The sequence below is a fragment of the Sminthopsis crassicaudata genome, chromosome 2 (genome assembly GCF_048593235.1).
Source record: "Sminthopsis crassicaudata isolate SCR6 chromosome 2, ASM4859323v1, whole genome shotgun sequence".
Lineage (NCBI taxonomy): Eukaryota > Metazoa > Chordata > Mammalia > Dasyuromorphia > Dasyuridae > Sminthopsis > Sminthopsis crassicaudata.
In genome coordinates this window covers 218122803-218139127 of record NC_133618.1, presented here as the reverse complement: position 1 = coordinate 218139127, position 16325 = coordinate 218122803, and the positions used below count along the sequence as shown (strand labels likewise).

Here is a 16325-nt window from a genome sequence, read left to right as displayed (position 1 = left end):
TAGCTCTCCTCAACAATGTAAGGATCCAAGTTTATTCCAAAGAACTATATGAAAATAGCTATACACATCCAGAGAAAGAACTGATGAAATCTTAATGTAGATTTAAGCACACTATTTTCATTTTCTTTCTTTTTTTAATCTATTTCTTCTTTCAAAACATTAGTCATATTATAGAAAATTTTATTAGTCATATTATGGAAATAGAATTTACATGATTGTACATATATAAACTATAGCAAATTGTTTACCACCTCAGAGAGATGAGAGGAGAGGGAGGGAGAAAATATGGAACTCATATGAATATCAAAAATTGTCTTTACATGTAATTGGAAAAATAAAATGGTATTTTTAAAAGGGGGTATGCCTCTTTCAAAGATTCCCACCAAAGTAGGGGACAAAGTTGGGAAAGTGGTTGATCTGGTGGCAATTTTTTTACTCTACAGTCACTTATCCCATAGTATACCTCTTTGCATAGAATTTAAGGACAATCTTTTTGACTCCAAGGTATGTTATCTGACCAATCAATTTTATAATCACAGAACCTCAAAGTTGGAAGGGACCCTAGAAGCCATTTCATCTTACCATTCCTGAATGAGCTTTCCTTCCATCAATTTTCATGACAAATGAATGGTTAACTTCTTTTTGAATACCTCTAATGTGAGGAATGCTGCTGAACTTTGAAGCAGCCTATATTCTACTTTTAAAGAGCTCTAATTGTTAGGAAGACTTTATTTTCCTTAACTCAAACATTTTTTCTGTGATATTTTACTTCTTGCTCCTTGTCTTCTCTTCTTTGGGGGTAAGTAGATCAGATCTGATGTTCTTCCATGTGATGACTTTCAAATATTATAAAGCAGTTGTCTTCTATTCTCTACATATCCCTAAATCATTTAATTGCTCAGTGGTCCTCAAACTTTTTAAATAGGGGGCCAGTTCACTGTTCCTCAGACTGTTGGAGGGCCAGACTATAGTAAAAACAAAAACTCACACTCTGTCTCCCCCCCTCAGCCCATTTACCATAACCAGGCAGACCATATAAAGGTCCTCAGCGGGTGGCATTTGGCTTGCGGGCCGTAGTTTGAGAACCTCTGACTTATATAATATGTTCTCAAGGTCCTTCACCAACCTAATTTATCTCCTATGATTATCAATGTCCTTAAAACATTGAGTCCAGAATTTAACACAATATACCAGATATCATCTAATGAAGGCAGAGTATAGAAGAACTAAAACTACCATTTCCCTAATCCTTGACACTATGCTGAGTACTTAACTTGGGAGTCTTTATGTAACCTCCTCATAATTCATGCATTCAAAAAAGTATCATGATCTTTGTCCTCTATTGGTTCATCTGTAAAGTTTACTCTCCCTTTTTGACCATTCTTGAGTATAAGATAATGTAATATCTCTTATCCAGACCTTATAGCCTCCAAGCCCAACAGTCTCTCCACTGCACTATGCTCTCCTTCAGTACATTGTAAGTTTACAATTAAACAAGTAAACAACTATGATGAAAAATATAGTGCATATGCCAAAATCTTTTGTTGAAAAAGAAACAGTACAGAAAAGCTCTAAAGTCTTTCCCACAATACTCCCAATTCAGCCCACCAATCTGTTGATTCTTTGTGAATGAAGTACAAAGGTAGGCATGGAAAGAAAGATGAAAATGATGCTTGAAGTAATTACTAAGAAACAATATATGTAAAATTCATTTGAAGCTAGGAAGCTAGGATCTATTCTACATTCCTAAGTAAAAATGTATTTTACAAGTAACAGGAAGGAATGTGCATGATAACAAAAATCATCTCCACAGTCTAGTTTTCTTCTTTTGGAATATGTGAGAATTGGCCCACAATCCCTAGAAGCTATCTTCCATTTCTTATTATCTGGACAACCTTGTATGGTCTTTATGTTCCAAAGTATAATACTACACTAATTATTTCAATTATTTCCTATTCCTTATATCTGTCCTTTGTCATCATTACATAACTTACCTTAAATATATATATACATATATATATATATATATGATTTGCATTATTAGCTTTCATTGTTTTAAAATTCTGACCTTAACAAAAACCAAATGAACTAAGCATTTTCATATATATTTACTAGAATAACAAAAAGTGGTTTGTACATGAAATTAAATTTCCATTATGTTCAAATTTCTCTTCTTTTAAAATATATAATGCATTAAACATATAGCTTTCACATCTCTCCCTGTTTATCCAACAGATAATACCACAGCATCTCTAAATTAAAAAGGGCTATGAAAGAGACATACTCTTTGGTACTGGGACCATATTAATTCTTTCTCTGACATTCTCATTCATGCAGCTTTCAAATGAAAATCTCTAATAAGAGAAAATCTACGTCTCGTACAAATAAGACTACTATAATTACTAGGGAGTTTTTCATTGCACTAAGCCAAAATATCCTTAATTTCATGGGGGTCCTATTCCACATGAGGACTGACCTGAATGTTAGCCAAGGAATACATTGGATAAAAAGGCCATCTGGCACTGGAAACATATTATAGGGTTTACTGCTCCTGTTCCTTTGGTGAGTCATTTTTTTTTAAATCCCATTTCACTACTCTTCATATGGAGATGCAGATATCTTCTCTGGAATACATATACATTCTTGCAATATTTCTCACAGTCCAAGAGAAAAAATATTTCATCACAGTCCTTCGGGGAAGGGTAGGAGAAGGGGAAAAGATAGGAAAAATAGAGAAGGAGACATACAAAGAAAGTTAGAACAGAGACAAGATCAGAAAAAATGTTCATGGAAAACCAGAGAGACAAAAACAGATACCCAGAGAAGTACAAAAATATAGACTGAGTCACAGAGAAAGAAAGAGCAACACAAACACACATATACACAGATGCAAAATAGACTGATAAACAAAAACAAATAAACACACACATAGCAACAGAAAAAATAAATAATTTCTTATCCCCCAAAGAGTATGTCTACTCTCCTTAAACCTCTAAGTGGGGAGGGAGAGAAAAAAAGAAAGGGCATAAGAGAAGATTAGGGAGAGAAGGTCAGAGAAAGATAGGGAGATAAGGAGGAAGAGGTGAAAAATTGGGAGAAAGAAAAATATTTGAAAACACAAAGTGATTAATCTTTTTTTCATCTGCCCCTTCCAAAATGTTAGACAATGAGGCGCAACAGGAAAGTTTTTAAAAAATCACCCAATGAGTCATTTAAACTAGGTACAAATTTTTTGAGGATTTTTAATAGAAAAGCCACAGGAGCCCCTGCAAAGGCAGCTGTCCCAACTGGCAGAATGGCCCGAGTAAGCCTAATATAATGGACTCCCCAGGGCCACAGCATGGCTCCATCTGCTTAGTGATCCAGACTGTCCACCAGAGCCTGCACTGACTCAGTGCTGGATACCACCCAGGACTGCAGTAATGCAAGAATTTCAACCATTTCAAAGCTAGAGATGAAAGCTCTTCATTCATTCCTTTTCCTCTTCAGAATGCCACCTGTTAGCTGCATTTCCATCTCGGCCCCATGTCTGACCAGTGGCTATTCAAATCTGGGACTGCAAATTGTTTGGTGCAGAGAGGGCCAATTTGTTCCCTGCTGGGCACTGGGCTTGGGCAGTCAGTCCAGCTGTCATTCATCAAGGCAGCTGTGACTACTCTTATAGAGAAAATAGGTCCATAATGTGTTTTAATTACCTTAAAACTGAATAGTTCTCATTTGGCTTTATATATTTATAAGATCATAGATTGGAGCTCAAATGTTACCAAACCCAAATGTTTTATTTGAAAGATGAGGAAACAGAGGTCAGAGTAGATTCTGTTATTTGTCTAAGTTCAAGCATCAGAAGATGAATTTGAATCTAAGTCCTATGACTTCTCATTCAATATTCTTTCCATTATGTAACATTACCTGCTTTCATTCTTTAAGGATTTTTGAAGGACAAAATGCCATATAAAGAACATAAGAATCAATTAAGGAAGCCTTTAATTAAATTCATAATTGTCTAAAATTAACATTTTCAAATTAAAAAATTACCTGTCCTTCAATGTGGTATTCAGATAAGTGAACATCCAATTATACTTCCCTCCCTCTCCATTTGCTCTAATATGTTTTATTTACGTATTATTTTACCCATTATCTTATTATTTAATTCTTAATCTTCAAATAAGCTGAGACTAGCAAATATAAAAAATACCTCTGCTGAGTAAGTTTACCAACCACAAATGTATCCTTTCTCAAAATGTATCCTTTCTCAAAACAACCAATCCTAAAGAGCTCATCTAAACAAAACTTCCAGATGTTGCAAAATCCACATATCAGATGAATTTTTGTTTAGTTTTGTACTTTTTCAAGAATGGTCAGGGATTTTGCTTAGTCAGGCACTTGCATTTTGCAGATATGTAAACTGACTCAAAAAAGGGGACAAGGGTTGTTCTGAGATATATAGTTCATAAGCAGCTAAAGCTTAGTCAGAATTCTAGTATAAGCCAAACACAAAATCCAGTCAAGTTTAATATGAATTATGGAGGTAGAGAAAGGGCCAATATTTACTTGAACTCAGAGATGAATGCCTCATCATAGAAAAGAAGCAAAACCAAATGTGTTTTTACATCCCTTCTCATACCCATTTACTGATTTTTCTGTCCTTATTCTATCCTGGATAAAATTCCACCTTCTATAAGAAATCCTTCTTCTTATCCTCTTAATTCTAATGCTTTCCTTATGTTGTATGTGTGTATATAATATTTGTTTATAGTAATTTTCATGTTTTCTTTCTCATTAGACTGGGATCAACTTGAGAGTAAGGACTGCTGGATGCTTAATAAATGCTTATTAGCTTACACAAAAATGAGAAATCTATACTCCCTGAAGCATGTATATCCCCAATACAGATAGTTTGCATCAATTATTGAGGAGAGAAGGTAAGTATTTCCAGGAAAATGAGAAAGAAAGCTGTGTTCAACTGAGTGTTTAGGTCAAAGGAAAGAGTATATAATCAAGGAGAGCTTAGAGACAAGAGAAATGAAGGGTTTCAGGCTGGGAATGAGAGATGGTTTAGATCAGTAAGACTTATATTAAAACAATGTCATTAAGACTTTCTGTATTAGAAACCAGACTCTCCCAAATCCCAGTCGTGTTCCAGAATTACAGATCTTGAAAGGGTTTCTTTTAAGATAATTTTTGGGAAAGAAAAGGAGGTAGAGAACACAATTTTTACTTTTTCAAGACCATGTACTGATAATTTGTTCCAAAAATACAAAACTGGGTATCCTGTTTGATGAGTATTGATATTACTTGTCCTACATACCAAAGTAACAGATAAAGGGGGGATCCTCTATGTACAAAATTATATTACCAGTTTTGTGATGGCAAAGAACTGGAAAATAAGGGGTTCCAATCAATCGAGGAACAGCTGAAAAATTGTGGTGAATGTAATGGAATAGTTTTATGGCATAAGAAATAAAGGGGAACATTATAGAAAAACCTGGGAAGATCTGGATGAATTGATGCAGAAAAAAGTAAGCAGAATCAGAAGAACAATTTACACTATGATGACATTGTAAACAATAATCAGTTTTGAAAGATTTAAGAACTCTGATGGATACAAGGAATATGATTTCCCCTGCTACTTCATTTTTTCTGACTAACTGATTTATTCTTCCATTTTTTGTTATTTGCTTTTGCCAAATAGCACGTTCAGTTAAAATCAGAAATGGGCAAGTTTGTAGTCTTTTTATTTTTCATTTCTCTTTTTTAACTGAGTGGGTACAAGAGATCCAGAGAAATAAGTTATTATATAAAAGTCATCAGATTTGAAGTCAAGTCCATAACATCTCAGAATGGCTGGGTAGCCATGCCTATATAGCTATACCTTTCAGATCAAGACCAACCCACTGAAGATATGATCAACTCAGAGCTAAAAACATACATTCCTCCAAAGATCTGTATGCATCTGTCTATCTTATCTTTTTGCTTAATAACATGAAGGAAAAGGGACCAAGATAGGTTACATTCTCATTTGGTATCAATAGAAAAATATAATCCTTATTTATAAGGAAGTAGTCCCTTTTTATTTCATTTAGCACACTAAAAGAGGTTTTACTCTTTGTACAATTGTGAAGTCGAATTTGAGTTGTATTTATTTAGTTACAAGCTGATATAAGGATGATGCAGGAAAGCAAATATGTATGTACCTATAATATTAGTCAAATAATTTCAAAGATTATTGTTGTAGAAAAGTAAGGACATAAATTGGCTGAGATGACTTCAGTTTTATCTTTGTCTCCCCTTACCAAAAACAGTGCCAAATACATGACTATCCTCTCTCCATACATTCTTCCACTTATCTCTCTCAATTCTAGATCTATTTCCCACTTCAAGAACCTTTAATCATTCCCTTTTGACCAGCAAATTCATTTGTTATTTAAAGTCCTCCATAATATGACTTTATTCCTTCTCCCAAATTTTGTTTTTTTTTCTGCATTTTACTCAGTCTAAATTCCAACTGGCATACTCATTATCCTTCATACAAAATAACCCTTTTCTGTATCTTTACATAAGTTATTTCCAATTACAAGGATGCTCTTTTGTCAATTTGATTTTGAGAATCTCTAATCTCTTTTAAAGTTCAATTCAATACATTGTAACAGCAAGAATGTGCAATGATCAACTATGAAAGACTATGTTTCTCTAAGTAGTTAAGTAATCCAAAGAAATCCCAATAAATTTTGGACAGAAAATACCATCGGCATCTAGAAAAAGTACTATGGAGATTGTAAATCAAGACATGTTATTTTCACTTCTTTTTTGTTTTTCTTTTCTCTGTTATGGTTTTCCCCTGATTTTTTCTCCCAATATGATTCATAAAGCAATGTATATTAAAGGTAAAATAAGAGAAAAAAATGAAAAAAATAATAAAGTTCAATTCAAGCTGGACATAACATCTTTTCTTATCCCTTCAGTGAGTGATGCCCTCAATCTCATCAAATTTAGTTATATTTATATTATATTTATTTAAATTATCTACTTGTTGGTGAATGTTATCTGACATGCTGTAAACATCTGATAAATTTGTGCTGAATAAATAGTTACCTCACTAATCGAGGTCAACATATTGCAAAAATGACCTCATTGAATATATCATGGATATTTTAGTCATCAAACTGACTTATTCCTGCTGTGATCCCCTCACTTAATCCACACATATCTGGAAAAATGTTGATCCAGCAGCCAAGCAAATAGATCTGGTTTGAATTCTAAAACAGCCTAACTTTAATTCATAGCTCAAGAAAAATTGATTGAGCACTTACCACATGCCTGATCCTGTGCTAGCCCCCCTGGGGATGACAAAATAATGATGCTTTTTGAAGGTGCCTTCCTTCAAAACTCACACATGGGAAACAATGAGATAACAGGCTGAGGTGAAGTTGTTCAACTCAGTGACACTTTCTAAGATCAGTGTGGACTCCCATGTGGGAGAGGATGCTGTGCTGTTTCTTTTATCTTCTCTATAGTGAGTTAGAAATGCCATTTTCAACGTCCATTCTCCAATGTATAGGAAGAACATTCAGAGTGGGAAGAAAGGGGGCTCAAACAACATATTCTCACTGGTTTTGATAGAAAGATCGTGTGAGAAAAACAGAATCTTTAATAAGGATTCTCAGAAGTGACTTGTCTGCCAAATATTATAAAACAGAATAAAATACTGTTTTAAAAGGTCTCATTGATTTAGAATTGCTGATTTCAATCATTCAGGCCTAAAAATTCAAATTCTCTCAAATGTGATTAAATATTTAGAAAGTAAAGTTTGTAAAATTGTGAAATTATTAATTGTCCAATTTTTTTAAATATTCCAACTATATGGGGAGAAAAGAGAACATTTGGGGAACAGCTATCTTTTTTTGGCTATTCAGGCTCCCATTCTGGAACTCCCACTGTTACCTATGATAGGAATAAAATGATGGATTAATTAGAGTTCATGAATCATCATGTTGCCCCCTCCCTAAAACTTCTGAAAATGTTCCAAATAAGAAGGTACTACAAAAACTTTACACTACAAATATCTGAGAGAACAAACTTGTTTTTTATAATCGAAAGATATTTTATTTGTTCTTGACTTTGTTTCAGTAAATATGTATCCTTTATTGCAAGTATCTCTATTTTACTAAATATTACTAAGGAAAATGGAAATTTCTCTGTGTGTATGTCTCTGCCTAAGTCTGTCTGTCTATCTGTCTGTCTCTCTCTCTCTCTCTCTGTCCCTCTGTCTCTCTCTGTGTGTCTGTCTTTGTCTCTCTACCTTTTCCTCTCTCTCTCTTTGTCTCTGTCTCTCTTTCTCTCTCTTTGTCTCTATTTCTTTGTCTGTCTGTCTCTCTTTCCCTCTTTTTGTCTGTCTCTTTCTGCCTCTCTCTGTTTCTTTCTCTGCCTCATTCTCTTCCCAAATATGTATTTGTATATGTATACATACAATATATATGTATATGTATTTTGTTCTCATAAAAAAAATCATAAAATACCTGAAATTTGCAAATGACTTTGTAATTATGCATTTGGCAAGGTGATATAATCTGAAACAAAAGAAAAATCAGAAAGTTCATTGTTTCCTGGGATCATAGATACATAGCTGGAAGGGATTTCAGAGGATGTCTACTCTGATGGCTTCATTTGTAGAATAAGAAAGCAATGCACAGAATGGCTAAATGATTCATCCCAAGGTCCCATAGGTACTAAATCTCAATTGGGATTTGAGATTTTCTGATGCTCAAGCTAATGTTCTTTCCACAATATCACACTTATACAGTAACCCATTCAAGCTATCTCAAATGACACGCCAACTCAAATAAGAAAACTTCTTCTTATTCTGATCTTGTGGCATTGGAGCTTTCCTCAATTTTTGGTCCATGGATCTTTTTCTTTAGAAAGTACATATGACTAAAATAAAACAGATTCAGGTTTGATTCTGGTGAAAATGGAGTAGATAGGAAATTGGGCTTAGAGTCAGAAAGAATTGGATTCAAATTTTGCACCAAACATACTATGTACAACACTGTACAATTTATTTAATCTTTCTGTGCCTCAGTTTCTTCATACAAAAATGAAAGGTTAACTCAATAGTTTCCAAGAAGTCTCATCTAGTTCTACATCAATAATTACACGATCTTACAATTCAATTTTCTTATGTGAAGTATGAAAAATGCATATTTTCTAGACATCCTAACAAGAATCTGTCTGGAAATCCTATCTCATTTCATTGTTTGAAGCATTAAAAATGGCCACATCTCTTCCCCTCTTTGAAGGAACATGAAACCAGGGAAAGATAAGAGGTGCAAATGAAAGGAAATCAGAGCATTTCCCCAATTGGCCTGGCTGAGTGTAAAAAGGAAATGAGTGTATCACCAGAGTACCAGTTCTCTGTCTCATGTACTGCAGAAATAAAGATTTTCGGAGTCAATTTATCCTTATAGGAAGTGCTACTGGTGAAAGAAGCAAGGAGTCGGGATGTAAAGTAAGGGAGAAAGGGTAGAAGAGCAGTGAATTTAAAAATATTGATAAAAAAAATTGCTATATATTGAGTAATTTAGTAGTGAAGGTAATATATCCCTTCCCTGAAAAAGTTTACTATTTAATTTCCTTCCTTTCTTTTTCTTCCAGACCATTGTTTTCATTGGTTTAGAAGAACTTTCAATGTTGAAACCATTAACACACAGTACATCTTCTCCCACCCCCCACCCTCTAATTTTGATGCAGATCACATAGCTCATCCCTTAATGCACAGTTTTGGAGTTGCTTAAAAGTACTATGAAATTTAAAAACTTGTCCAAGGTCACATAGACAGCAGGTATCAAAAACAGTACTTAAACCCACTTGACTGATCTCCTGTGCTGGCTCTTTGTCTCTTGCAGAACTCACTCTGCCTTTCATTTTCTTCTTAGAGCCAATATAAAGAAAGAATTCTTTTAATTAAATAGAGAAATAACATTAACAGTACCTGAGATTGAAATGCAAAAAATAACCCAGGGCAGCTAGATGGCACAGTTGATAGAGGCACCAGTCCTAGAGTTAGGAAAACCTGAGTTCAAATTGAATCTCAGAAACTTAATACTTCTTAGCTGTGTAATGCTGAAAAAGTCAGTAAATCCTAATTGGCTCTCAAAAAAAGATAGACTCATTCATAACATATGCAATAATTCCATAAACAATTTTACAAATATATTATAATACCTTTTAAGCCATCAATTAGACCAGACCTTAATGATCTGAAGAATTCTTTGAGGACAAGGAACTTTTTTCATTCTTTTTTTATTTCATAGAATGCCAAGTATTTCTATACTGCCAGGTTTTACTAAAAAAAAGGCTCTTTATAATTTTATAATTTTTGCTACATAAATGGATAGACTGTGTATTAGCAATATAGAGATATTGTGACCAGGAGGGAATTTACTTTTTGATGAGATAGCTTCTTTTCACAAGCACATATTCATTTCAAACATTCTAGTTTACCACTCAAGACTAAAGTCACAGTACTCACAATTTGGCTTTTTTTCTTATAGATTTTCCAAAACATCTACCTCTTCTTTCTTACTTCCTTCTGGATATACTACCTCACAAAGAAATACCACTTTTATTTTCCTTAGAAGCAGATCTATTGACATATCAGGTACAGTTTTGTCCACTTTATTAATTTATAACTTAATTTCACTACATTCACAACTTACCTTGCCTACATCCCTGGGAAAAGGCTGTCTTTGATTTTCAGGAATTAAAATGGGTGATACCACAATGGACCGTTTCTGTCTTGGGACTGCAGAAGTCCTGGCAAATGTAAAGATTTCCTGAAAGAGAAAGAAACCAAATCTATTTACTAAAAATGTTTCCAGAAAAGAGCTGTCATGGTTTAGAATGTCTTTTTGCCTGAAAACTCACAGTTGGTTGGATATTATTAATATATTCCATCAAAAATCATTAACAGAAAGTACCTCATTAGAATCATACTAAATCTGACATTGTGACTCATAGTGACGGCCATTAAGCTATTTCATTTACTCCTCTGAATCATTTTATTCAAGCTGTCAGTCTTGATTTACGCATCACCTAATGCGGGCACATTACTATACTTAACATGTCAAGTGGGTGAATTTCTGAGTACTGAAAAATCATAATTAATCTTCTGCATAAAAACATGGATCCTCCATTCCAGGTTAGCCACCAGTTAGTCATGGACCAGGTCCTAAAGACCAGAGCTTGGGGAAAAGGAACACAATCAAAGTACTAAGTATATCTTAGAATCAAAACTCTCATCCCTTAACCCTTAATAAGCTATGTTTCAGTAAGGTGGGGATGTAACTGAAGTTATTTGTAGATTCTTACTGGATTCTTTCCTCACCTTTCACATCTTATTATTCTGAAAATAATTTCTAGAATATCATTACAAATAGATGGCTAATAATACTAGGGTAATGATGTTAGAATGCCCAATGGTTTCCAAGTCTGCCTCAGGATCTGAAACAAAGCTCTTCCCTTCAGACTCAACTCAGAAAATGTTTTAATTTTGTGTCATTTCTTCATTTCTCTAATTTTAGAAAACATGAATATTGAGATTCCAATACAACTTCAAGTACCAAATGCAACATACATAGCTTTTTAATGTTTTTTTTTTCCTTTTGCATTAGAACTGCCAAGTACTAATATCCAATGGCAAAAATAACATAAACATGACCATGAGTTTCATATCTTAAAGAGAGTGTAAAAATCATCCAGAGTCTCCATATTCATGTCCCATCTCTGTCATTTACCATCATTGTGTTCTTCTGCAAGTCAATCAACCTTCTTGTGCTTTCGCTTCCTCATCTGCAAAGTAAGGGTACTGAGCTAGATGACCCTGAGGTTCCCTTCAGTTTTGGAGCTTTGACGTTGTGAAATAGCTCATGAGAAATACAAATCTTATTCTTGTTCATAATTACAGAGATAGAATCAATTAATCAATGAATTAAGAAACATTTATTAAGCTTCTACTATTTGCCATGCACTGGGATCAGTACAAATGTTTGGGCCAAGATTCAAAAGATTGGGTTTCTAATTAGTCATTAAACTATCCCTACCTAGGAAGATTTAGCATCCTGGGGGAAGGAAGAGAACACTTAACTTACATCTGAATACAGTTTTGCAGTTTATAAAGTATTTTTCTCACTTGCTGTAGAATGTAGGCAGAGTAGTTATTATTATTCACTTTTTATGGATGATGAAAATGAAGTTTCGTGGAATGAAAGGTAATATTATACTATCCTGAATCTTTTGAAGTTCAGATCAGCTTCGCTTATGTAAATGACATATTTCAAAGAATTCAACTTGTCTAAGGAGAGTGAAGGAAATGAGTTAAGGGAACAGTTTCTTCTTCTACAAATCAAGAACCTGAACTCTATCTCCTGCTCCTGTGCATTTACAATGGCTATCCTTTACATCTAGAATGGCTACTTCATGTGTCATCCCCACAAGAAAGCCGAGTGGGCTATAAAGCCCCTGAGAGCAGAGACTGCTTTCAATTTGGATTTATATCTCCATAAAAGTTAAGTTGTGAAAAAAAATAGATCTTCCACCCTAATGAAAATTAAAATCCTCAAGAAAAATTAAGTTAAAACAGAGAGAAAGAGACAGACAGACAGAGACAGAGAAAGAGATAGACACAGAGAGACAGAGAGAGAATGGGAATTACTTCAATGGGTATTCTGACACAATAAGTTCCTTCACTGAGTATGAATAGGATTTTTTATCATAATTCCTTTAGAGCAGTCATTGATGATTGTATTACTGAGAAAAGTAATTTATAGTTGGTCATCCCAGAACATCGCTATTACTATTACATTGCTATTGCAATGCATTTCACTTTGCTTGAGTTCAGGGAGAACTTTCCAGGTTTCATTTTTCTTTTTGAAGCATCCTGCTCATCATTCCCAAAGAACAATAATATTACATCACAAATACATATCTCAATTTATTGAGCCATTCCACAATTGATAGGTGTTCCTTCAATTTCCAATTATTTTTGCCCTGAGAAGAGAACTGTTATCAATACTTTTTGAACATATTAATCATTTTCCATTTAAAAAAATCTCTTTGGGTATTCATGCCAAATTAAAGAAAGACTTGGATTCAAATTTTGCACCAAAGGAGCAAAGGATATACATGAATTTATAGCCCTTTGGACACACATCATATTTTTTATCATTTATCAATTGCAGTATTCAGTAAAATTATTTTTTTATAAATTTGACCCAGTTCCCTCTATGTTTGAGAAATAAGGCTTTCCCATAGAAACTTGCTTCAAAATTATTAACTTTTTCTCCCCTTTTATTCTCTCTCCTTTCATTCAGTCCTTCCTCAAAAGTGTTTTTGTACTGACCCCTCCCTCCCTCAATATGCCTTTTCTTTTATCATCCTCCTCCCCCTTCCCATATGCTATTCCCCTAATATTTTCCTGAAAAGTAAGATAGATTTCTGTAACCCTATTGAATATGCATGTTATTTCCTTTTTGAGTTAATTATGATGACAATAAGTTTCACCAACTCCCCCTTTCTTCCTTCTCTTCCCCCCCTCCCACTGTAAAAACTTTTTTCTTGCATCTTTTTTAATGGCAAATAATATTCAGTATTCCACTTAACCCTTTCTCACAGTACATTTCTCTCTCACTCCTTAATTTTATCATTTTTAAAATATAGTATTTCTTCATATTCAACTCACACCTATGTCCTCTGTTTATATATGTATTCCTTTTAACTGCCATAATACTGAAAAAGTTCTGAGTTACAAGTATCATGCTCCCATGTAAGAATGTAAACAGGAAAAATCTTAAGTGCCTTATTTTCTTAATTACCTCCTTATGCTTCTCCAAAGTCCTGTATTTGAAAATCGAATTTTCTATATAATTCTGATCTTTTCATAATGAATGCTTAAAAATTCTGTGTTTCATTGAATGGCGGATTACACTCAATTTTGCTGTGTAGTTGGTTGTAATCCTAGCTACATTGCTTTTGGGAATATCATATTCTAAGCCTTCTGATCCTTTCATGTCAGAGCTGCTAAATCTTATGTTATTCTAACTGTGGCTCCACTATACTTGAATTGTTTTTTTTTTTTTTTCTGAATACTTGCAATATTTTTTCCTTGATCTTGGAGTTACAAAATTTGGATATAACATTTCTTGCAGTTTTCATTTTGAGATTTCTTTCAGATGACCTGTGGATTCCTTAATTTCTGTTTTACTCTCTGGTTCTAGAATATCAGAGCAGTTTTGCCTGATAATTTCTTGAAAGATGATGACCAGGTTCTTTTTGATCATAACTTTCAAATCTCAATAAGTTTAAATTATTATTATCTCTCAGATCTATTTTCCAGGTAAGTTGTTTCTCCAATGAAATATTTTACTTTCTTTTCTTTTTTTTTTTGTTTTGCTTTATTGAATTTTAATTTCTTATGAAGTCATTAGCTTCTATTTGCTCAATTCCAATTTTTAGAGAATTACTTTCCTCAGTGAGCTTTAATAACTCTTTTTCTAATTGGCCAATTTTGCATTCTTTTCCTTATTAAATTTTTGTATTTCATTTTGCACCATTCTCATGCTTTCTCTAATTTCTCCTCTATCTCTCTTACTTGAGTAAGTAAGTCCCATTTGAGCTCTTCCAAAACCTGAGTTCAATTCCTATTTTTCTTGGACACTTTGGTTGTAGGAACGTTGATTTTGTTATCTTCTGAGTGTGTGTTTTTATCTTCCTTGTTGCCATAATAACTTTCAATGGTCAAAAAATTTTTTTGTTTGTTTTCTGCTCATTTTCCTAGCTTATTACTCTGCTTTTCACTCTGTTAAAGTAGCGCCCAATTTCCAGAGTGGAAAAAGGATTCTGAGCCAGGGCCAGGTTAGGGCAGATTGGAACTATGTGTTGAGCTCCCACTTTGATTCCATAGACTTTTTCTGTTGACGTTCCAAGTCCTCTGTGGTGTCTTTGGGCTGAAAGGTCCGGAAGTCACCAGTACTACTGCTGATGTTTCAGAGGTCAGGCTGGGGCTGGGTCCAAGGTTTCACTGATCCTGACTATGTCAGGGCTGCATGCTCTTCTCCCACTCCGGTGTCACAGACCTTTTCTGATGATATTCTAAACTGTCTTCAGCTGGAAAATGTCCTAATGAGTCTTTTGGGGATATCCTGACACTGAAATTTGCTTAGAGTCATTATTTAACAGAATTTGTAGCAGTTTGGGAGAGAAATTGGGCAAGTGTCTGCCTTTACTCTACCATCTTGGCTTTGCCCCCATAATTAAATTCTTTTTATGTTTTTTTGGGAATGATTGATATTTAAGATTTCATCATTCATTGAGACTTTAAGTATTATTTTACTCTCTCAGCGATGCCATGAGTGTCATTTCAACATCAAATGAAAAATTTTTAAATCCCCAATTTGCAATTGCCATTCAAAAACTATATTAACAATCAACTAGTATTTATTAAGTGATTAGTATGTATCAGGAATCTCTTGTATAATGCCTTATAGCATATCTCAGAAAACAGTAATCCATTGAAGAGCTCCAGTGACTGGGGAATCCACTCTGTCTAAGAAGTATCACAGTCTAGTTTTGATCAGCCTGAAATTTTTGGAAAATTTCTTTTGTTTTGTTTTGTGTTTTTCCTCTGCATGGAACTAAAATCTGAATCTCTATAGCTTCCACTTATTGCAACTACTTGTGCAATCTGGTAATGAACGAGGCTTAATATCCTCTGCAGCATACTCCTTCAAATAAGTCTTCTAGATGACTATTTAGCTCAGAATATTTTTCCATACGCTATTTGACAATCTTATGTTTGACTGCTGATTTCAAATACATGGACAAGCTTTTAAATTTATTCCAATCCAATTTCATCAGGATTTTATCCTTTGTCCTAGTTTGCAAAGATCTTGAATGATGACTGATATTGAATTATGAATTATGGGTCATTCAAAATTTTAACTCTTTCTTCCCACTATGTGTCATTTGCATTTTTATAAATATGTTAGCCATGTCTTCATCCAGGATATTGACTATAGAGAATAAAAAAGTATAGGAACAAAGAAAGATCCCTAGTATGCTTTGTAAAGTACCTCCTTCCAAACGGACAGTAATCCATTAATTATTACTCTGTGGGTGAATGCATTCAACCAGTTACTAATCCAGTAAAAATTGTGGCACTTGGCAGTTTATAATATACTTAATTATCTGATTTCAGTTTTATGACTACCCTGTGGGTCGGGTAGCATAAGTATTATTATCTCCATTATATATATTTAATGAGAAAACTGAGG

At 33.9% G+C, this 16325-nt stretch overlaps 1 protein-coding gene across 2 annotated transcripts in view; it reads right to left on the bottom strand.

The window, feature by feature from the left end:
• Positions 1 to 16325, bottom strand: part of LOC141555396 (cadherin-13-like) — a 956506-nt gene that overhangs the window by 414975 nt on the left and 525206 nt on the right. For both annotated transcript variants that reach the window (XM_074288232.1, XM_074288231.1), the window contains exon 4: positions 10716 to 10832. In XM_074288232.1, the coding sequence (XP_074144333.1) occupies positions 10716 to 10832 (117 nt within the window). The remainder of the gene's footprint in view (positions 1 to 10715; positions 10833 to 16325) is intronic.